This window comes from Cimex lectularius, unplaced genomic scaffold, assembly GCF_000648675.2.
Source record: "Cimex lectularius strain Harlan isolate CLEC.00 unplaced genomic scaffold, Clec_2.1 scaffold122, whole genome shotgun sequence".
Lineage (NCBI taxonomy): Eukaryota > Metazoa > Arthropoda > Insecta > Hemiptera > Cimicidae > Cimex > Cimex lectularius.
Window position 1 is genome coordinate 145,024 of NW_019392735.1, and position 25,206 is coordinate 170,229.

The window sequence follows — 25,206 nt, forward strand, 5'->3', positions numbered from 1 at the left end:
CAACCATTGATTTAGAATAAATTCTAAGATTAGCTTACAAACTGAAAATTTTCTGGCCTGTACAGAAACTACTTTAATATTTTTGATTCCTTTGATATCCTAACTTTGGATAAGAGAAGTGTTTATCTCAACCTTAAATTTCCTTATAAACTTGTGAATGGTCAGATTGAGTCTCCTTATTTACTTTTCAAATTAGGCATTGATGTTCAGCTCTCATCCTGGGCACATACAATATTCTTTATTTCTGCCTTTAAAATGAATTACATAAAAGAAAGTCCCATAATTGGTTAATGCACACAGCTAATGCTTATCCACACCCTCATATACCAAGGCATTTTTAAAAATCAGTAAATTTCTGCACTCAAAGTATAAATGTTTAGATCAGTTTATGTATTGGGTTGTCCAGGAAATAATGCAGCTTTATGGTTATAAAATAAAAAAAATTAAATAAATGATTTTAAACATTTTTAAATTAAAATACCCTTCATCACTCTCAACACATTTCTCCCGAGATAGCAAGTTCTCTCTACCCTCTGAATAGAATTTTGAGTCTCAAATGAATTTTGATCAATAAATTCTTGTAAAACATTGTCCAGGTGTCTGAAAAAAATGGTAGGCAAGAGGTCAGTAGAATAGGAGGAGTGAGGCTGAACAACCAAGATCAAACATTTTTCATGTTGTCACATGTAAGACACGGAGCTGAGTCGTATAATAGAATCGGCCCTTCAGAATTGATTAAAGATGGCTTCAAAAATGTCAATTTCTGGTTGCTAATTTTCCTCCATTTTAAATTAGGAAGGCATCTAGTAAAAGGATGAAATTTTAAACAAAACTGACAAATAAAAACGCCTCAACTAATTGTTTTTGTAGCGTGTAAAACAATAATGACTAAATGAACATTGCTTCAAAACACATAAGGGAATAAAATTGAATTATTGAAAATTGCTGCAGGTCCTGTTCTTGGATAAAAACTAATGAGAATAGTTAGACCTGGATGATTTAAGATGATTGACCAATTCGCTACACCTCGTAGATCTCAATAGAATTGAAATGTTTCAGTGTTTAAAGTTGGCTTATTTTTAAAAGCTTTTTGATATATTCAAGCGTAGAGGATTTAAGGTTTTGATTGAATACAACGTTGCCTTGACAGTAATTATTTAATTATTACTATTATTCTTTGCAAATGAACACTAAATTAAACCTAATTTTCTCTTTTTGACTTATAAGCTAATAATGTTAAATTAAATATTTACAAAATACAAATAAAGAGAAATTAATAAAAAAATAGTTTTAAGTTGATACTTTATACATTACATCAAGCAAAAACAAATAATAATGTTATTAAAACTCTTTTAAACAAATATTATATATAACTTTGGTATAGACGAGTTTGTGATTTTTCAGGGGAAGGGTGTTGTGAAAATAACTACAGTAAATTTTGTGCATAACATCAATAGTGAAGATAAACTATATTAATTACTAACTGTTAACATATTTTTTTTCTAAATATACTATCTAACAATACATATAATATACTCATGGTAGATAGAAGAGAGAAAGAAAGGAAAAATAACTTTCGCAACTCTTCGATTATTGCTCATTCATCTTTCTTGTTAATGTTAGTTTTTATATTTTTTTAGAATCACAGACAGCTTCTATTTGCTTAAATATTTTTTAGACAGATTTCTGTGAAGATATATGTGATTTTTTTTAAATTTTAATATTATTTTTTAAAAATGTACACTTTACAAATAACCTGTAAACCTGGGAAAAGCCAAACTGCTATTTACAAGATGGTAACGACACTCATTTACAACAAAAGGTTGCAAATTTTACAAAATTTCCCAGTACAATCAATTCCCTCATGCTTCAATCATTAACCGTGTCTTTTTATCATATCCATTCTATTCAATAAAATTACTACTTTCTTGGCTTTTATTGTTTTTTGCTATAATTTTATATCTTGCAGAGGTGAAGGAGGATTTAAGCTATTTACAAGAAGAAGGTTGTTAAAGAATGGTTTTGGATGAGACCCATTTCAAATTGTCGACGTGTTGTCCTTAGTAGTGTAGTCTTTAAGGAGCTCCCGCAATCTAAGGATCTCTCTGCTCGCAGCAGCAAGTTCCGACTGAAGTCCTAGTTCCTTTTCTCGCAGCCTCTTTATCTCCCTCTGGCATGTCTGTAACAACACAAAATGTTTAAATCTGTGCTTTTTATTGAACTTAATTATTGTCTAAATGGAAGACAAACTTACCACATTCTGCCGTAAAAGGTGAAGTTTATCACATTTCAGCCTTGTTACTTCAGCTGTGAGATCTCCTGGTTCAAGACAAAGCGAACATGTTTTGTTTTCTGATGACGACATGCTTTCAAGGCCTGTGTCACTATCGCCTCCGTTTTCCATCTCGACACTGTTCAATGACGAACAATCACTTTCTGATACACGACTGAAATAAAAAACAAACCAAAAAATAACTAAACAATATAATTGTTAACAATCTTAATCATCAGTTTTTTTTTAAATAACTAATTTCTTTGTTATTAGCTCTTGGTCAACACAACACACTGTCACTATAGCACTGTACTCAAAGGACAAATGTTAAGAGAAATCAGCCAACATTGGCCGTCAATATGAAAGAAAAAATGAATAAAACACATTACACAGATTCCAGCCTAATAAGGCTATACAAAGATGTATATACACAAAAGTACATATATTTATAATGTGAAAATGTTCTACTATCAATATTAAATTAAAGGGGCAATTAAAAAACTTTGGTACCAAGTAAGGAAGGGGTTCCATACAATGGAGACATGAATGAGTAAGAAATTACTGAACACAATACTTCTATATTTAGGGGTAAAGATCAGAAGGTTGAGCAATTTCATAAGAGCGTACACAATTATGACCGATTAAGGTGAGGTCTTGAAGCATTGTCATTTACCGACATAATGCATTTATGCTAATAAATACAATCACTCTCATGCAAGCTTTACATATATACGAATTGAGGGTTGATGGGGTGATTCCGCCATCGACCCTCTCACATCACACCTCGTGCTAATAAATACATTCACTCTCATCACAAACTAGGTATACACAACTATTATTTACTATATACAATAGAACAACCCCATTTCTTCAAGGATCAGAACAGAGGACCCAAAGATCGCTGCCATGCTCAAGCACAATTCTCATATCAGCTGGCATTCCTGTGCGGCACTCTCTGTACGGAGCCAAGCAATTGCCCCGTTCAATTAGGTGAGGCACTCATAGGCTTTGGCCCAAAAGGAAGCCCCCTATTCTTAATCGGTTGAGGATGAAACTTCTTTTATGAGTCAGATCCTCTGAGGGCCACCCTTCGACAGTATTCTTGATACGTGATGTTGAGGTTGTTGTGTTTAGGGATGGTTAGGATTTGTTAAATTTAAGGTGTTCTTGGATATTATCTCAAAAGTTATAAAATATATTTGAACTGCAATTTTCTTTTCTTTCTATCAAGAGCCATTTGGTTTGAAGTGACCATATATCAAGCTACAAAAAGCTGTACTCTCTTTGCCTCCCTCTTGAATGTTATTTTTAAACATCATTGAGATCACTCTTAAAACTCCCTGTGGCGTATTTATTTGTTTTTTTAATAAGCTTATTACCTCGTAATCCTTTGTGTATGAATGTCTGGACTGGATACTGGAGAAGAAGGTGAGCTCTTTTTGCCAAAAGTGCTGCTCCTTGAAGCTGGGTTACTCCCTCCCTGAGAGAGAAAAATACATTAATTTTTAGCTTATTGATCAATAGTCAATTAATAAATCAACTAACAGTTACTTAGTTTTCAATATTTTTTTTTAAATTGATGTGCTTACTTGGCTTGGTTCATTGTCAGAGTGCCCATTCGTTTGCTTTTTGTTGTTATTGTTATTATTGTTGTTGTTGCTCTCCTGGCTCCTCACCCTAGCAATCAACGCTTTCCTAACGGTGTCTATGAACCTGGATCCAGGGCCTGACTCAGATTTGGGCGTGTCAGGAAAGTCAGTCGGAGAATCCGGCGTTGATCCAAGAAATTCTCGCGACTTCTCGCGGAGATCGGTTACCAGCGACTCGAGCAAGCTTGACCTAGTGCGAAGCTGAAAGAAATATTTAATTTTGATTAATATATTATGAAAAAAAAATCACATAGCTATTTTATTATGGGAGATAATTTCATTTCCGTTTTGATTTTTTTTTTTTTAATTAGGGAAACAACATTCACTCGGGTTTTCTAAGTGCATGAACATTCTGAAGTATTATATCACCAAGTTTTAAGTTATAAGCTGGGATTTAATGAAAAAAATACATTCAGCCGTGGGATAGACTTGAGGATTGTTCCTTCCTTTCACTCCAGCATGTAGAATAAACAAATTTATCCAGGCCAACTTACATAAATTAGATTAAAAGGCAAAAGTTGCAGGAGAAGGGACTCGGCGACATTAATTCCATTTGAGGCTTGGGATTTAGCCCTAATTGGTATAAACGGTGTTTCTTGGCCAGTAATTCCGTTAATAAGACTTATTGGAATGGATGGTCGTTGCTATCGGGCGAAACTTTTACTCGAAAGAATGCCGATTTATCAAAATACCCACCTCCAGCTGAGCGAACTTGTTCGCCTTGTAACAGGCTGATTCTGCGGCGATGAGCTTGTCCAGGAGGAATTCCCTGACTTCGGGCCCTTTCCGGAATATCGGGGGATTGGGAAGGACAGGGCCGAACATCGGCACATCGTCCCTTGCGGTCACGCTGATCTTATACCTGGAACAAACAAGCATATTTAAAAGATTCATTTACGAAAAATCCAACAAGAGCACTGGTCTAATTAAGACAATATTATATAAAATAAAAACTGTACTGAATCTAAGGTAGATAAATAAATTTAGGCAGAGTATATTTAAATGATTTACTTTCTTACAATAAAGATTGCTTAGAAAGCAATTTACGATCAACTGCAGGTATTTTTCATCGAATATTTCAGTATCATAACGAAGTTTCAAGCAATCTGTTAAAATAAACAAATTTCCAATTCTTCAACGTATAGATGATGATAATTGCTATCAACGATTTTTGCTTGAGCGATCTGCGATAAGTAAGCAAGTTGGACGAAGGGCAAAGAACTGTAGGAACAGTGGACCATGAAACCCCAGTGCGTATCAATTCAAAAACAACAAAATCTCTCTTTCTGGCAACTCTTTCTGAGTTTGAGAGATACATTTAATATACAATATACCATCTGTATGTGAAATAGCAATGTCCTGAAGGTTGTTGAGGTTGTCCTATTACTGACAGAAAAAATCCTATTATTCATTTGCAGTTTTTATGAAATAGTTCAGCATTTGATTTAATAGTTTATAAATTAACGATAAAAAAACCTTTCAGAAATGTTTTCAAAGAAAATGTGATTATTTTGACCTAAATTGTCAGAAATAATAACACAACGAAGAGGTTAAGTACTATCTTAAAAGATTTTATCGTACTCTTCAGTTTTTAATTGTTAAAATTCACTTCTTTCCATTATTTTATTAATTATTAATTTTTAGCTGTGGTAGGCGTGTTATGTTTATAGTTAAAACCATTTCAAAACATGTTTTGCAGTACAAATGTGATTATTTTGACCTAAATTGTCAGAATTACTGGCCCAATGAAGAGGGTCGGGACATTTCTTAAAATTCTCTCTTTAATATATTTTTTTCACAATGGTAGACATGTTATGTTTAGACAGAAAATTATTTTAAAAATGTGAGCTTTTTGCCCAAAACTGCCTGAAAAACTGACCCAACGAAGAAGTTAGAATCGTCAAATTTTCATATTCTTTCTATTGTTTGTTGTTAAAATTCATTCCTGTCTTTATTATTTCTTAGTTGCAGTGGTAGACGTGTTATATTTAAAATTTACCCAATGATATATATAAACAAAATTCAAACATTTATCTTTGTAGTCTGTGGACTACAGGACTGAAGATCCTGTAGTTTGGTAATTTTACCTCTCTGTTTTGGTCTGTCAGGCTCGTTTAGGCTTCTCGCTATTCCCAGTTGTGCGTTATTTTACCAATTGCTGGTAAGGTAGGAAAAATGATCGGGGTTATAAGGAGGGAAAAGCAAGGGGCTGACTCCTTCCCCGAGGATTTTCAATTCTTTCTTGGACAATTGAGAACATAACAGACAAACCAGCCACCGAAGCGCGTCTGACAAATATTTATCAGAACTACATTCGTGTTATTATCTTTTATGTATAACATTGACAGCATACTTCGTCATTCAAGAATTGCTTCTCCTGTTCTGTACGTACTTTACTTATTCATATATGAATTTCATTATTTTGTCTATTGCAACGTTTTTATTTCTCGTCGTACTTATTATTAGCTCAAAAACGTCTCGTTTGAAGAAGCGTTTTTCCGCATCTGACAGAAAATATGCGGTACTTAATACAAATCTGATTGCCCTAAGGGTTGATTTTTTTCTTTTACCATGCATTAATTTCAGTTTGAAATGGTACAGAATGAGACGAGGCTATAACATTTATTAACTTATCTTAAAAAATCTTGGTAAATTATCTAAGCCTCGCCTTCACCCTGGGAAAAGCCACAGCAGGAAGGAATAAATAACGATGGGAAAACTTTTTAATTTTAAAACCTTTTCCCGCTTGGTTTTAATTCATTCAATGCTCTTCCAAGGAAGGAATTTAATTTCCACTAATGAAACCAAACCAAGGAGCACATAGTTGGGAGGGAAAAGAATCCAAGGCGGTATCGAGAGGGAGCTGGTGAAATACTCCATAAAATAAAGCAATTTCGCCCGCAACAGACGGCTTATTGTACAGGGACTTCCGCCCTTTTCAAATCGCCCAGCGCGTTTGTTATTATTATTAATCGTATCGGGACTTAATTGAGACATTTAAAGCCTAATTAAGTTTTTAATCAATGGACGGGATCCTCTCCCACGTTTAATCTCCCGAGCCGATTGCTACTGTCTGAAAATTAGAAGAAAAAAGTCTTTAAAAAAAGTCCGTCGTTAAAACTTAATCTGCGGAAATTTTCACTTAAATACTTTCCCGGCGGGATGAGACGTTGTTTGACTCACCTCGTGTTAGGAGTGTTCGGCTCAATAGCTTGTACTACGATGAAAGCGTGGAGGAAATGGGATGCGATCATATCCGGCGAGAACGGCGTATTCTTCTCTTGGAAAACTATCGCCACTATGTCGTTGCCTGTAAATAAAGTAACATTTAATTAAATATTAAATTAAGAAGTGCTTTGATTGAAAGTGAGTTTCAAAGAAATACAACCAGATCTAGGGAGAAGCTATCAAATAATACTGGAGAGATTTAAATAAATGAAAACGGTATAACGGTACCTGACATAATGAGAGGAATCTCAACTTAGAGAAACCTTTCCGAGGGGTCATAGAGATAAAAAGAGTCCAAGAAAGGCAACCCTAGGTTCAGGAAAGTAATATAGTATACTGATAAATCAAAGCTTATTAAAGTTACTATTTATCAAAACCACTTGGACTTGTCCCAGCAATATACCAAGCGACGTCCATCGAATCCAACTCTGTGCACAGGAGTTGTAAAGAGGGAAATGAAAGGTGGACGGATTTACATACTTCTGGACAGGCAGCTCCCAAAATGGATATGCTTTTATCGCCAAACTAGTCTGGGGAGGCTAAAATTGCTTAATAGCCCTAGAAAAGCACAAGGTTACCTTGAGGAAACCAAGAAGCTGATCAAATAACCAAAAAAGAGGCAGACCTCTTACACATTGAACCGGAACCACAACTAGAGGCACCATGTGCTAAAGTTGGAGCTAGAAAAACATTGAGAAAGAAAAACCTCAAGCAATGGACACAAGCAGCAGCTATGAGGGGGAATGTGGGAAAAAGTGCACTTTTCTAGGTAGAGGGTATATAGATAGCAGTGGAGAAAAGGTTGGAATCTTTATTTGAGTTTCCCCCTGCTTTGAATGTTTTTGAAATGTTTCGATTTATATCGCTCTACACTACTCTAAATTTCAAGTCTCTAAGTCCAGATAATGGTCTTGAAAATGGTAAGATGATTGTCTACTAGGCCATAGCAGTTTACATAAAAGTCCCTTCGTGTGCTTAAGGGTTATATGTTAATCGGAAGTATTGTCAAACTGATTTGGGTAAGAATCTTTTGTCTTCCTTCCAAGAACGTCTTATAATCTTGAAGAAAAATTAAAAAATCATAATTTTGTATGTTATCAAGGAGGAGGAAATAATAGCATTTTTAAAACAGAGGATTTGGTTTCGCAGTTGTTCGTACATGTGTTTTTTTGCCTCGCCCTGTAGCCGCAGAACTGGCAGAACCTCGGGTATGCACTATAACTGTGATGACAGTCCCGTTTTGTACTTGTACGTCCTGATGCATCTGTGGTAACCAAGCCTTTCTCTATGTCACGTGGATTTTCGTTTGCACCTTCAATTTGCAAATTCAAAAAATCAGGTTTACCCCCTCATTGCGCCATTCCATAAAGATGTTCCAGGTTCAGACATTGTAGTCGTCAAATTTTCGTTCGTTTCTTCTCAATCTTGGGTTGAATCATTGTGGTTCGTTTTTTGAGGAAAGAAGCCTAGGTTCGTGTGGAAGTCAAGAGACCGTACCATATCTGAGCGGTGCATTCTGACTAGCGGGTGTCTAGTAGTGCGACACTACATTCCAGGTTATCGCCCGGGCCCTTTTCTTATCACAAGGTTCAACTCATTCTGTTAAACCATCCGAAATGCGATGCAGCAAATTATGCTGGTCCTGGGTATATTTTTATATAAATTAATTTAAAATATTTATTTTTACTCTATGCTAACGTGCTAGCTTTCTGAACTTTTTGACTTCTATAAATTTTACATATTCCAAAAAAATAATAGAGTATTTATCTTCATCTTCATCATCAACTCAAAGGAAGGGTTGCCGGCCGACAGATACCTTGTGCTTTTTTCCTTCTGCCCACAAAGTCCTAGTGTTTGCTTTTCCAAAAGGTGCTTGAAAAACCAAAACAAGTATTGGTAGGTTTCCACTTCAGGCATATTACTTATTTGCATCAATTCTTATGAGCCATGTTTTGCACCATAGTACGAAGGGAGTGATTACGGTAAGATATTTGAAATCATTTTGATTTTTGTGATAAGAGCGTATTATTATTTCCTCTCTACACCTTCATTGTCTTATTTAAAATTGACGTTTGAAAATATTATCGTTTCTGTTCAGCAATAGGTTCACTGATTCATCCAACGTATAGGGTCTGTAATACTCGAAAGGGCAAAGGTTTATTTAGCTCAGAAGGGTTCAACAAGTAGGAAGCCTCAGGCGATTATGGTCTTTTCGAGCACGTGTTATCAATTGTCTATAAAAGTCTTGATCGGCCGACACACCATGGCCTTTAACTCATCAAATGTAAACCCCCCTAGGCGAAAGGAGTAGTGTTCCCTTTTAAGATCGGGGCTGTGGCGGCCTTGGTATTTGGTATTTTGTCATTGGAGCAAAAGTCAAAGTGCTATTGTCTCTCTCGCTTCCTAGGTGAAAGGCAACCTCAACAAGCACCTCAGAAGACTTATTTCTTCAGTCGTTTTCTACTGTATTTCTTCGGCAAGATTTGACTGGTCGAATAATTAAAAAAACACGACTTTATTTTTTTTGTAATTAAAGAAATCGAACATTTGGTCGTTTTTGGTGTTCGTTTTTTTTAAGACCTTTGCCCTACTTTGTGCATGTTTCGAACGTGCTTTTCCATAAACGGCAAATTGTGCAATTTTAGTAATGCCGTGGGACAAGCTATACGTGTCTCTGAGGGGCCGTATTTTAAGACGTAGAGCGGTGAGTGAACGTTACTTATTTAAGTTGATTTTCTCTATAGCTTAAACGCCGGTTTGTCCCATGATAATTTTACTTTACAACTTGCAAATTTTGAAATGTGGCTACGACTATTGGCGAAATTTCAAGTAAGGCTTGATGAGATTATTCAACATTGTTCAACCAACACCCGAACATTTTGCAAACAAAACTTGTTAGACGACAGGCCAAACCTGCGAAAGGATAGGCAAACCAAAATGATCGGCAAAACTGCAGGATCACAACAACCCGGAGACGTAATGGAAAAATCTCACATCTTGAGTAGTGTACAAAAGCAAGAACATACTCCTGTTGAATAACAGGAATCGTTGATTAGGTTAAAAAAAGTGCAATTTACTTTTTAATAAGTTTAAAAGACATACAACACATATCTCATTTCTGGGATATTAAATTCTAAAATGTCTTTTCTTAAGAGATCTCAGGTGCAATATAAAGTTTCTGAAGTTATATTATTTAAAAATAAATACTGCCAGGCTTTATTGCAAACCAATAAAACCCATGAACCGATATTTATCATTGTTTACTCACCGATATGCCTTTTTCTTTGGAGTTGCTGAGGATCGTTGTCGGTGTACGGAAGAAGGGTTGAGACGTGAAAAATTATTTCGCTTTCTTTGTACACTTGGTAAACGGCTTCTTCGCCCGTTTGTCCGAACTGGGTATCCAAACCTCCTCGATATCTAAAATATAAAAATACAATTGTAATATAGAAAATTTGAACGAAAAGAAAATCGCAATCTTGAATCCAGCGTCGTCCCATTTGTGGAATTCGTAATTGATCTTTGCAACCCGGCCATCGTAACCCACCCATTGTATTGCCATGGCTTGGAATTTTGTAACGACTCTTTAAAACATTATACAATCTTGCTTGGTTGTTTTAGAAACGACACAACCATTTATCAGGACAAAGAATAATTGAAACAAAAAGAATATTCGTTAAAATGCTGGCTGTTTTAAGTTTGTTCTCTCTACTTAATTTTTAAAAACTTTTAGCCAGACTTATTCCGCAGATATTTGTGATTAGAATGTGTATCCTATTTTAACAGATTTTAGGAATGTTGAATAATTCATCAGTTAGTCTCTTTTCGCTATACTAATTTTATGTTTTCATATTCATTCATTCCTGATTTGTCCATCTTGAGAATCGTTTGGTCCTTAATAAGCAGAATATTTTTCCTTTTTAAACCTGAATATAAAGCTGCTTCAGGTCAAGTTTGGCTACCATTGGGCTCACAATTCTGTGCCTCTTTCGGTTTTAGCTATCTTTTGGCCCTACTAATTTTGTTGTTAAGATGTATTCGCTCAAAAATTCCGACTTATTTTGTTTTTGTTTGTAAACTTTTAACTTTTATTATCGTTGAGTATAGTAAAGGCCTTCAATGATAAAAATAAAGATAGGAGAGATCAGGGATCCAAGGTTGAGTTGTCCGGTACCTTCTACTCGGACCACATGTCCGGGCTAATCATAAAGTTTTTTGAAATAAGTTTTCTAAGTCCTGGGGAAGGCGACAAACACCGCTCGACATCAGCCAACAAGTTTCAACAACCTTCATAGCTTCATCCCTGATTTCCTAGCTTTATTATTAACTTTTATTAGCTGCTGGATACTCGTATAATTTATTCACAGCATGTTTTTTATGCTCATTTGATTAGGTAATTCTTCTAGGTTCTGAAAACTTTTGGCCTTACTAATTCCGTGAATATTCTGTTATCATAATATTTTTCCATTGTAAACATAATTGTAAAGTTGCTGGCACGTCTATTTGTAAATAAGATCAATAATTAGTTAGGGCTTACTATTTGCATTATTGTTTTAATAATTTTTTGGTGTTATTAAATTACGCATCATCACGACCCGAATCCTCCGTGAATTCCCCAAAAATGCTATCAACCTACTAACATATCTCTATAATAGTATATTACGCACCACTCACTCACTTCCCTTTCCTCTGGAACTCCAATCCCATCCTTTTTCCAAAATCCGGTAAACCCATTCATAAAGTTTCTTTCTACAGTCCAACCTGTCCTAACGTCCAGCCTACTTCCTTTCTTAAAAATATTTGAAAAGATTGATCCCTACACTAAACTCAGAATTCTCCTAGATCACCGGTTCGGCTTTCGTCATCAACATTCCACAACCTAGCAGGTGAACGCGTGGTGGACCACATATTATCACCCTTGTAAACAATACTGCTTTGACGTGAGACAAACGTGTGATCGCGTGTGACATGAGGATGTACAATACAAATTAAAACATGTCCTTCCACCTTGTACCTAATTCTTCGCGCCTCTTTACAGAACGATTCATCCGAGTTCGCAGAAGATCGGACTATTCCGAATATTGCCCTATATGGGAGGGGGAGTGCCACAGGGCAGTGTGCTCAGGCAATTCTTATACCTCAACTTTATCTCTGATATCCCGACTGCACCCTCCACCCTCCTAGATTCCTTCCAACTTCCTAAGAATACAGTTATTCCTGTACATTTAAAAAACATTCCTGCCCTCTATTGTACATTAAGTACAATGAGCTACTGACTTTTGTTCAAGTCAGATACTTAGGACTATACTAGACAGCAGACAAGAGAGAAAGACAACAACCTAACAGAAGACTTGGACAACTACAAAGAACAGCCACAAGACCAAGGCTCGAAATATGTTTTGACCATCAAAACTCGACTAACCCTATACAAGACATTACTGCGAGCACTTCAGATAGGGGGGGATTGAGGGGTTCCACCAAATCATCAAATATCTATTATATATCAAACCTTCCAATCAAATGTCATTAGATTCATAATGACTTCAATATTTCACTGCCAATGAACTGATCCGATTTCGCTTCCGAATGTTATACAGCAAGCTTGCGGACTCCTACTCAGCGTACTGCCCAAGCCTTAATAAACGACATCCATGAGATCTGCTCGCCCCTTAGTAACTCATATTAATGCTTGCTGGCTTCTCTTAACCTGTGTCCTCCGCGTTCACTAGTACAGGAATAATGACGGCATGTCTTCTACAAATAAATAATTTATTTTAAAAAATCCTATGCTAAGTTGTTTTAAATTGTTTTAGCTCTAGTAATGCTTTCGAAAACGTGAAAATCGAACTGTTTTTTTATAGTCCGTGGTGATTAGTGACCGTTAATCGATAATTATTCAGAATTCGCACTCTCAACACGACACGCAAGAATGACACAATTACACAGAAGACAAACACTTTGAGCCCTAAAGATGATCTCAATAAAGATCGAAACGTTGGCACGATAAATACAATGTTTTTTGTAGATTCATTCGGTTTAAAGAAAATTTATTTACAGGATCCTCGTACTTATATCAATCTTAGGTGAAGACACTCAAACAATTTCGTACTCGTTTTACACAAGTCAAGAGCAACACCTTTCCCTCCCATTAAGCAATTTTCGTATAAACGGTTAAAATATTCCCAGCCCGTCGGGAAAAGTTTGTTCAACGACAAAGCCAACTGAAGTTAGTGAAGGCACATTGAGGACATATGAGAAAAGCCCTCTAAGACGGTGGGCGTTTATTTACAGTGAAATGTTAATAAGGGTTCCCCGCTATTGCCACATAAGCCTGCCGGTAGAGCCTTAAATTGATCCTCTAGTAAATTTATATTTTATTAACGTAACAACGTACAACGTGTGCACTATTGAGGAAATGGGCCCTTGCCTCGACAGTACGATTTATCTCTTTTCAATACGTTTCAGAATATAAAGGATATAAAAAAACAAAAACCGCACGTGTAAGGGAAAACACAGATAGAACTGAGAACCTTTAGCAAGTAAACATAAAATCCTGAATTTTTTTCTACAAATTTAATGAACAGATTCAGGATTTTTCTGCTTAACCGAATAAAAAAAATACTTTATTATTTGTTTAAAATATATGTCATGTAGCTTTTGTCAGATACATTCCTTATATCCAGACTAACGTAAGCAACAGAAAGAATGGTGAAAAAAAACCCACAGTCAAAGGGGGTACAATACGATGGTACATCGTCGGATCGTAGGAGTTGGGACGTATGGAGGTAAAGGAGCTTCAAGGAACTCAATAGGATCTGAACTGAGAGTACATACAAACAACTGTCATATCATATCAGCCAGGTAGTGATCAGATCTAAGCATTTACAGTTTTTTGTGATATTGAAATAAAGTTTACTGCTTCAAACAGAAAAAATAACAAGACCCTTTTTGTATTATTACGCAATGCAATTCCTGAGTTGAGTTTTGCCATTACTCCAAATTCCCTCCAGATCATTGAATTATTAGATAATCCCCCTTAAGGAAATAATGCTGTCATAATACTAAAACACCATATTTTCCTCTCGATGGCTAAAATGAATTAACAAATCCTTGATTATTCATAATATTTTACTGCAATACTTGTGCAATATTTCAACTGCTGAGGTTTAAAAAGGTATAGTTAAATAAATAATCAACTTTCGTGTCTGCACTGCTGTGGCTTATATTTTCGGTTATCGCTGGTATCACGTGGTCATTATTGATCTTATGATAAGAGAGAGGGTTTACTGTAAAATCTTCCCAATTTCGTTAAGGTTGAAACGAAACGCGACGTACAACAAACAGCACTGTTTACCTATAATATTGTAATATCACAAAGATCATTTAATTTTCTACCTTTTGTCTATTTTATGATATTTTGTTTTATAAATAAAGTATGTAGTGAATTTAAAAATTCATCTACTTTTGTAAACAGACTAATTTGGAAATAAATAAGGTAAAGTAGGCTGGTATTCCAGTTATGAATCGAAATATGCAAAGCGAATTCTGAAACGCTTACCCTTTGTGGTATTTGAGGTTGATCCTATGCCCGAGGCAGGAGAGGAATTCGTCGAAGGCCGGGCTGGAGGCCCTGTTTGAGAAAAGCTGCTCCTCCGCCGTCTGGCCGAACCTTTGGTATAGCACACCGAACTTGTACTGTGAGACTAGGACGTGTTCGTCGTACGCGGCGATGAGGTGGGATGCCCTTGGGCACATTACGGGCTCGAGGCACGCCAGGCTCAAATCCCTGTTTACCGCCTGAAAAAAAAAGTTGAACATGTGAGACAAGAACTTGGTCAGATATCAAGGAATGTAATAAAATATAAGAATTCTCTGGAATCCACAAATAGCTATCTCAAATCTAACATTGGCTAATTTTGGTCTGTTCGAATCCGATCTCTTAACTATATGAATTTATTTTCGCCCATACTTTTTTTTGCTGCACACCAACTTCAGTAAGGAAACGTGTCTGACAAGGCAAAATAATTACAAACGACTAAAGTATAGATGCAATATTCTTATCTATTACAGTGAATCATCAAATCTAACATGTAATTGTAATTCCAATGTGTAATTTTGCGGTCTGTGGTGTTCTTTCTTGATATTGGGGTGGTGCAAAAATAATGCAGGTTTTGAAAACAGTCAAAAGTATTGTTAATTTTTATAAAATAAAGAAAATTTTTTCGAAATATTTTCAATAACAATCTATACATCTTTGCTAACGTATAATTAGCTCTTTTAATCGACATAAAAATCATTATTTCGGCAAACAATAAAGGCGTTTTCGGCTTTATCGCTCTAAAAATTTTAGCCCTCAAGAAGTGATCAAAATGCCTAAAAAAGTGAAAGTCCATAGGCGAGAGGTCAGGTGAGTAAGTAGGGTACGTAAGGTTTCAAATCCTAAGTCGTTAAGTTTCCGCAGGTCTGGCAGTGCGACATGTGACTTATCGTCACCGTGAAGAAGGATCGGTCCCTTACGGTTTACCAATGCTGGTCAAAGACGTTGCAGTTTCACATGCATTTTGTCAATTTCTTGACGATATTTTTCTGCTGTGATAGTTTCACCATAATTCAGGAATTTATAGTGCACAACCCCACCATAACCTTTTTTGAGGGCAGATATGGTTTCGGGCAGTGTTTTGGCGCTTTATCCATGTCCAACCACTGACCTGCACGCCTCCTGCTATCGTACATAATCCATATCTCATCGTACCTGATGTTTTGATCGAGATATGGATCATTTTGGTGGCGCAACAGAAGAGATGCAAATTTCAAAGCGTCACTTTCTTAGGGCTTCCGTCCGTTCGTGCCGTACTCACTTTTCGTGCTTCTTTACTTTACCAATTTACTCCAGATGGCGAACAACGGTTGAGCGATCAACACTAAGCTCTTCCGCAATTCCCCGAGTTGTCTAACGTGAATTTTCTTCAATCAACGTTTTTAGTTGGTTGTCGTCCACAACGGAAGGCCTTCCCAGTCTTCGAGATTCAAACTCCAAGACGAAATCTCTGAAACCATCGCTGCACTGTGCATTCGTTAATGTTTTCCTCTTCCCAAACTTATTTGACCAAGCTTAAATTCGTACGAATAAATTTGACGAAAATCAATTTAGGACAAATTTAATTCCGCAGGTCCTCACTCTTATAAAATTCAATATTTACTAAAATGTTTTGTATAAAAGCTACCAGTTAAAAGTATTTATTATAATCCATAAATTAGATTTGATGATTTAGCTTTGTTTATTTGACAACCTGCGAAAATAAAACAAATTTTCAAAATCTGCATTAATTTTGCACCAACACAATATAAATGCGACTGATTAACTAAAGACTGAGAATCTTGAGAGAATTTAAAGCATTGTTGACGTATCTTTAAACGTACACATTAAACCGCCTGAAGATATTTTGTCTAGAAAGTTGTTCAAATAAAGCTCGTTTAAAGATTACGCCATTACCTTTTTCCCACGCTTTTATTTAATTTTTCTGTATTTGAACGCTCGTTTGGACAGGCGGCTTTTCATTATGAGAAAGAAATCCCAAGACGCTGTTTAAAATTTCCAATACCCACCACAGCGTATCCTCCAGAGTTTTAAATCGTACAGTTGACAAATTGCAAAACAGCCCAATCGTTTATGAGTCGAGGATCGTAAAAAGATCTTGTTTGACACGGAATGCAAGATATCCTTCAAGAACGTTTCGTAACGACGCCGTAATTATTCTCCTCCAAGGTTCATTTTGCCCTCGCCGATTTTTGTTCTTCTTAATAACGCCGAGCTAATGAAACATCCAACTTTTTACGGCATTCGTACTACAATGTAGTACCGTATTAAAACCACCTGATTTACAAGGGCGAATAAAAGGATGAAATTTTTCATTTTAACCGGACAAAAACCGCACATATGAAAGGAAAAACGGGTTAAATTTAATTTACCTTCACGACGTTGAGAGGTGGTGAGTTTGTGGACGATAGGAGGTGTTGGACAGTGCCGGTCTTCAGCCTAAGAACTATCCTTGTCTGGTCTTCGATGGTCTCGTATTTGACCGAGACCAATACTGGACCGTGGACGTCATCCCATCCCGTCAGGTTAATATGTTCCTGAAAGAAAAAAAAACGTTATAAATTCAACCCACATTATATAAATTGGAATAAAAAAGACAATATATTATGGAAAATATAAGAACAAGTTAAATATACAATTGTCCGATTTGAAAATAATGGGATAAAGCATGTAAATCGTTTTATTATCAAAACTACTGTCATTAAAATACTTAAATATAACCATTACCAGGTCTATAAGAAGTTTAATAATTATATTTAAATTTAACATTGGTGACAGACGATACCTTCTTTTTTTCAAGATACCATTGCGTTCAAAACCCTTTTCAATTTTTACTAAATGCTAAATTTCATTGTTATGGACATAACCTCACGATAGAAGTAGTTGGCTATCATCCTTTAATCCCGTTTCCCCTGCTGTTCAATAGATGTTAAGTACTCTTTCTATGTTGGAGTGTGTTAAGTTCGGACCTCTTGAATCATTAAAGCATAAAATATTTCCATACTGAACTGGGAACGAAATTTCAACGAAATTCTTTGCCAGTTCCGTATTATATCTAAATGTTATTTGTTCTGAAAGTATATTTATTAACATACAAGACCAACTGCCAGAAAGGATATAAATAAATTGAAAACCTATCAACATGTGGAAATATTATATGGGACTGCGAACACGTAGTCGATTTACTTGGGAAATAAAGTTCTGTTAACCTACGTAATAACCACTAACTTTTTTTAGTTCTAGCTAGTTTTAACAGAAACAACTTTTAACCTTCAGCTACATTTGAAACTTATTGATCTAATTTTCTTATTAATCGGCCTTCGTTTTCCAGAACTGATGGATCTTTCCAACCGCTCGTTTATTGGTTTAGGCTTCCAGCATATGAAACCGAAGGCAAGCCACCCATTAGATAGAAATCGAGCAGTGACCGATTTCCCGGGTGTCGAGATTGCAACGACACCGACCCGAGAAATTGTGATTTCGTACCCGCGTTTGTCCCACCCGTCACGAATCCTTTTGCAACCGCTGCACAAATAGTGTTAAATCGAAAACGAAATAGGGAATGGGGTGGGGTGTAGTTCACGATTTGTCCTGTCTCCTTTTTCTGAATTCGGGACGCCCGATTTAGGGCTTTTTAGCTTTCGGCTCCATCTGTCCTTCTTGGGTTCAAACAGCCTGGCTAAACGATCACCAGCTGCACTCCATCGCAGGTGCCGGCCGAAGCAAAACGGCCAGTTGCCGATTGTTTCACCACTTCTCCATCAAACGAATTTTTTTTGTCAACAACGAACTCCCTCATAACAGCTTTGTTGCGTAAAAATTGCTTGGCCAGTTTCTGTGATTTAAAGTAGCTTCATATCTTAGTTAATCGATATAAATTTGAGATCGTTGCTTATCTGTCTTATTTTAGAATATCTACAATAAATATAACTTTAAAAAAATAATTACAGAAGATGACTTGTGTATTCTGTCTCAGAAAAGTAATAAGATTGCCGTCGTGTCTGGTTAGAAGGCTGATGACCCGGTTCATGTTATATATTCGCGTGAGACTCATTTACCGTCATTTCCAACAAGTCTGTTGCAACGTCTAAGTTATAAATAAGTTTTGCAATTTACCATGACTTCACATTACCTACTAGAGTTAACATAAATCTGGGGAAAGAGCTGGCGATATGGTGTGTCACGATGGTTGTATCAGTATGTAGGGTCAATAATAGTCCTAGTTAGTAATAAAATTTATTAGTATTCAGTTATATATTTTTAAAGTAAATAAATACGGTTAAAGTTCGTATAATTTCATGTTTCATTAGAACGAAAACAACATACACACATACACGAATTGGGAGGGGGTCAGAGAAAGAAAGAGAGAGAAATGGAGAGTGTACGATCTTGAAGGGATACAAAAAAGAGATGAAAGAGAGATGGGAGAGAGAGTGAGAGATGAAGCTTTACACGTATTATATGATAGTGCTTACAATCTTCCAGTTTGGTACAATGGGCTAAACAAAAAGGACAATATGAAATTAATCCTCAGAGTTCAGAGACTCTTCTTTCTCAGAATATTCAACGGATTCCCAGTCTGCGGATCAAGTGGCGTGTTAGTGTGCGGTATAGCAAGTTGTATTGACGAGGAATTTGAACTGGAGTCCACTAGGGATGTCTTGATGACGTATGGATGCGACAGGGGTGGGACGATGGTGGTCGCTTGCTGAAATGTCAACACGCAATAGAGTTTTCCCTCACCATAACCTCCAGAATTAAGTGTCTTGTTTGTCCCAAGTTTTTCAGACCAGGGAATTCAGGTATATCTTCAATCGGCAACGAGTATATCTTCATAGATTCAAAGTACTACAGGATTTTTTTCTTGTGTTGGTGTAACATACCAGACTTAAGTTCATATCCAGTGTATCATCTATGACAAAGAAAGTTCTCCTTTTTCCCAGCATCTTATTATCTAGTTCTAAGGGACCCTGCGCTATTGCCAGTATCCCTCCAGTAGGGATAAAGATGGGAGTAATACACAAAAGGTATACAATTATAAGGGTAGTGACGTGGAATTGACCATAATTGCAGATAACATGTTTTGTGGCAGTATATTCTTGGGTAAGTTGAACGCATATGCTAGCGCAAGTAACTTCTGAAGATATTAGTCTACCAATATCTAAAGATTGGTACTGAATTAATTTGAAGACAGCTTTGTCATTGTTTGATAGTTAAAGGGGTGAGAACGATGTTGGTCGCTTGCTGAAAGGGGTCATCATCGCACAAAGGCATTTTTCCCCTAGCCTCGATAATTAAGTGCAATTTTGTTCTACAGGATGACCCATGAACTAGGCCATGGATGGAACAGAGTATATCCCCGTGATTACAAAACTACAGGATCCGGTTTGCCATTTGATGGTGTAAAATGGCAGACATGCAATCCTGTTCCAGTATGAACTCTTTGACAATAGATGAGCTTCTTTCTCCGAGATATTCTATCGAGAAGCATACCCACCAAGGCAGGTGGGTCCTCCAGACAAAAGTGTTATATTGAGTGACATGTGAATTGTGTACCATTTTCAGCAATCCATTCTGCTAGTTGTGTACAATAATTGTACACTAGTAGATATAAATAGTGAAATTAAACAATGTACAAATCTGTGTTTTCATGTAATATTGTAATGTGAAGCATGCAGAAATGAGAGAAGATAGAATGCGGAGAGACAATCACATAAATAGAAACTTTTAGGTAGATGAGATAGCGCGATATAGAAAGTTAGAGAAATGAAATACGGGTTTTCAGATTATTCTTGATATTATTTTTTCTTTTATAGACAAAACTGGCACAGAGTCTAGAGTCTAGTTAAAAAAATTTAAAGCTTTGTCTTCACTAATGACATCTGTTTTTACATTATGGTTGTAATGCATTTCTAAAATTAGACCTTAGAACTAATCCCTGGGATGAATCCCAACCCCCAATATACCCCTCGTTTTCAAAAGCGGGCCGACTTTCTCCCCGTAAAAGACCACCGGCTTACTCTTCTCCATAAATTCAAACGTTGGCCAAGACGCGGAACTGTTCCCACCCGTGAAGAGGCCGGGTTCGTTACCCGGTGAGAAACGCCAGAACAATCCTGGCGTAGATAAAACCGTTCGTGGGACCGAGATCCAGGCTGAACAATTGTGGGAGAAGTCCCAGCCGAGGTGGCGATCAATTTCTAGACTAAGAACGGTCAATTGCACCAACATCTAAGTATGGCCCGGATCTTCTTTTTTTATTTTTCTCTCCAGCCTGTTATTCATAACGAGTTGGCTTGCCCATCTTAACTTTTGACTAGTGCGTTGTGAGAACAAGATAACAATCAGATCTGATATGCACTTACACTGGAAATTAGACTTTGCGGTTTAAATCACATTGCATGCCAGCAAACACCAACGCTTGATCGCAGCATATGATTTTTTTCTCTCTCAGAACCATGTATTATCTTTCCACATCAATCCAAAATTTAAAGAAGTAAAGTTATTACCACGTCCAGTCAATTTTACATTCTGAAAATCTTACATACGTGACCACTGTTCAAGTTGTTATAGAAGCATTTTACAACAAAGCAGGAGGTAGACATAAAACCAGTTGTCACGGTATGGGGTCTCAACCGAATTAATAGTCTTCAACCAAGGAGGTCTGTAAAAACGGTTAGTGCTTCTTAATTACCCAAAGAAAAATAAATTAAACACAAATCTATTTTTGTTGATTAAATACAATCCAACTTTGTTTACAACATCAACATCAAAAACGAAAATATTCAACTTTGTTTAGAACATCAACTTGAATATTTTGACCAGGATCATTTTGTTATCAAAATGTTTTCAGTCCAGAAAAAATAAAAGAACTTCAAAATCCATTTAGAAAAATTTAAGTTGAACATTTTATCACGAAGGGAGTTCACGTCCACCGTAATTTAAACCCATTCTTACTTACAGTTCAGAACGTGATTCTGAAATTTGTACTTTTTACACAATGGCCTTCGACCAGTCTATTCTCCCATTCCTCACAAGAAAGTTTTATTATGAACAATTTATAATATTTTACTGTAGTCCAAGTTTGATCAAGATAGTAAGTAAGCAATACTTACAAGGAGAGGCTATGGAGGTGGGAACACTGATTTCAATGAAATCTTGTTTGGTGATTCTACGTCAAAAACCTACTTTACAAAAGCACGAAACGAATCTAACCAATCTGTGAAAACAAATTCGACCTATCTATTAAAATTCAATACATAATGACCGAGCGAAGTAACAAAGCAGGTTAAAATATTCTTTTAAGCAAACAATTCAATTAAGAGCCGTTTTCTGCAACATATAAACCTCTGAATACATGTTTTTGGGGAAAATAAAAAAAATCCTTTTTTTTTCGTTGCAATTTTTCGTGCTCTTTAGGTCTATAAGTTTTTCAAAAATCACAAAACTGTGATAATTTTGCAAAAAACATCCGCTGATCTACAGGCAATTTGATGGCGTTTTTAACTTATAAACTGCACATAATAGCATAAATTTGCCCTTGTAAATAATTTAGAACCGGAGATATAAAATAAAACGTTTGGAAAATTTTTTGTTGATTACGTTCCTATTTTTTCTCTCATAATTATATAAAATCCCAAAGATTGAAAGAAGCAAAATGCAGCTTTCCAACAGTTATAATATCTCGTGTAGAAATGTGTAGTGATTATTAGTGAACGTTAATCGATAATTATTCCGAAATCGTGAGATGCGGTCTGGTGTGATGTAGGTTTCAGAAAAACATTTTCTTTATCGTGCCAACGTTTCGATCTTTAATGAGATCATCTTCAGGGATCAAAGTGTGCTCTCAACACGACACGCAAGAATGGCACAATTACACAGAAGACAAACACTTTGATCCCTGAAGATGATCTCATTAAAGATCGAAACGTTGGCACGATAAAGAAAATGTTTTTCTGAAACCTACATCNACATTCATACAAATGAGTAATCCTGTAAACGTAAACAGAATATTTTATATAGATTTTTTTTAATGAAAACTTAAAATCCTGCATTATTTTCCGGACAACCCGATAGTTACAATATCGTGGAGAGTCAATCCAGAGTATTATGAATTTTTAATTGGAACGCCGCTCATCGGCGACAACAAAGTGGCCCCCCTTATTTCGACTGAAAATAAAGTCTTGGATGGCATTTTCGGCTTTTCCCCGTTCTCCAAAAATTGTATCCTTCAACAAGTGATGAAAATGCCCAAAAAAGTGGAAGTCAATAGGCGAGAGGTCAGGTGAATATATGGAGGGTGCGGTAAGGTTTCATATCCTAAGTCTTTAAGTTTCCGTAGGGCTGGCAGTGCGTCATGTGGCCTGCCGTTATCGAGATGAAGAATCGGCCCCTTACGGTTTACCAATGCTCGACAAAGACGTTGCAGTTTCTCATGCATTTTGTCAATTTCTTGGCAATATTTCTGCTGTGATAGTTTCACCATAATTCAGGAAATTACAGTGAACAACCCCACCAGTACACTTAACTGGCACTATAACCTTATTTGGGAGTACATTTGGTTTCGGAAAGTGTTTTGGCGCTTCACCCTTGTCCAACCACTGACCTGTACGCCTCCTGTTATCGTACAGAATCTATTTCTCTTCTCTCCAGAAATGTATCATTTTGGTGGCGCAACAGAGGAGACGTGCAGTTTTCAAAGCGACGATTTCTGTGGGCTTCTATTAGTTCGTTCGGTCCCCACTTGTCGAGCTTCTTTTTTTTAACAATTTGGTCAACAACAATCAACGAAGGTTGAACGGTGAACCTCTTTCGCAATTCCCCGTGTTGTCTAACGTGAATTTTCTTCAATCAGAGTTTTGAGTTGGTCGTCCTCCCCAACAGAAGACCTACCGCGACCTAGATCAAAATCTCCAAGACGAAATCACTGAAACCATCGCTGCACCGTGCATTCGCTAATGCTTCCCCTCCCCCAAAGTTTATTGATATAGTTACGATTCTCTAAATAATTTTAAAAAAAAGAATTGATTAGTATATAGTAACGTGGAAATACACACAGACAGAAACCCACATTTAGAAAAAATATATACGTAAATTAGCTAAAAAATATCTCAACTCAGGGTCCGAGACACTTGTCTAATATTTTAATCCATAATCACAAAAAAAGTTTTACTATTATCCTTGATTCCATGTTTGTAGACTGTCCTAGATAAAATAGTTTAAATTGCTTTTAGTCCTAGAGCCTGCGATATAATTCAACACCAACATAAATAGTATGCACAATATATTTTGTTGTAAAACCTACGATTGGAAAAAGGTTTTAAGATGAAATCGCTCCGGTATTTATTATGTTACTTTTGTTACAAATTGGCCCAGTTTCGTTCAAGCGGATCGTCGTTGCGATGTAGGTTGGCGGATTGGCCCAGTTTGCATTTCCCTAAAAGCCCTCAGCTCTTCAGTTGCTCTGAATAACAATGAATTATTAAAGCACACTCTTGCCCAACGGGAGAACAATAAGAGTTACAAAACAAGCGAGGCAGAGCAAAGTTGTTTAAGCTGGACTAAAAACGTGAACACCCATCCCTATACTCATATTAAAATGTTCAACAATTTTATATTTTGTTTCCTTACGTAAAATACTTATTGGTGTGACAGATTTGTAAATCACTGAATGAACAGGAGGGCATTAATATTTAAGCATATTTATACACCATAAAAGAAGTAGTTGACGAATAATGTTGACCATTTTTTTATTCATTACCGGTTTTTCTACAGTTTTAACTTAAGTTTTATGTTTGCTATTTTTTCATGTTATTGCATATAATATTTAATTATTACGTAAAAATTGAACAGCTAAGAGTAACCACTTCCATACAAACAGATTGGATGTAATAGCGGACAACATTAGCCCCTTGGAAGAGAACAGAGTTGTAATAGATTGAAGGCGATACAGCTAGGGGTGAACTGGGATTAAGTTTCGTTCATTTTGATCCTCCATTTTATAACCATTCTGCCTAACAGTAGAGATGGTCGTTGAGATTTCTGAAGGTATCGGATAGCTAAGAGAAAGGCGTTACGTCCACATAATATGTGTGAAATTGAAAGAACGACTGGATTTGTTGGATGTAGGAAAGGGCGGTTGGTTGGTTGTAATGGCGGATGATATTGGTGGCTGGGAGAGCAACTAAGTTGTAATAGTTAGGAAAAGAAGTGACACGGCGAAAGGGAAGTGATTTGCTAGGATTAGGTTTCACTGAGTCTGATCCATTGTCCTGGAGCTTTATGAAGGCCACTGTTGGGTGCGGTTACCTGAGAGGATGGCGGTATCGTCCACATATCATGTGAAGAGGTTGGAACTCGGTTCTTTGGAGGTTCGAATGCTTGGTTGAACACCACAGTTCAATTCTGTCCAGATTGGTTATAGTAATGCGCAAAGAAGAGGTTATTTTGCCATAAGTATT

At 36.4% G+C, this 25,206-nt stretch overlaps 1 protein-coding gene across 4 annotated transcripts in view; it reads right to left on the reverse strand.

The window, feature by feature from the left end:
- Positions 1–1,137: 1,137 nt before the first annotated feature.
- Positions 1,138–25,206, reverse strand: part of LOC106662279 (rap1 GTPase-activating protein 1) — a 378,158-nt gene continuing 354,089 nt past the window's right edge. For all 4 annotated transcript variants that reach the window (XM_014386258.2, XM_014386257.2, XM_014386256.2 and 1 more), the window contains 9 exons: positions 17,119–17,283; positions 14,708–14,946; positions 10,418–10,569; positions 7,105–7,231; positions 4,618–4,783; positions 3,862–4,122; positions 3,652–3,752; positions 2,255–2,447; positions 1,138–2,179 (listed from right to left, as the gene is read on the reverse strand). In XM_014386258.2, the coding sequence (XP_014241744.1) occupies positions 2,039–2,179; positions 2,255–2,447; positions 3,652–3,752; positions 3,862–4,122; positions 4,618–4,783; positions 7,105–7,231; positions 10,418–10,569; positions 14,708–14,946; positions 17,119–17,283 (1,545 nt within the window). In that variant the 3' untranslated portion in view covers positions 1,138–2,038. The remainder of the gene's footprint in view (positions 2,180–2,254; positions 2,448–3,651; positions 3,753–3,861; positions 4,123–4,617; positions 4,784–7,104; positions 7,232–10,417; positions 10,570–14,707; positions 14,947–17,118; positions 17,284–25,206) is intronic.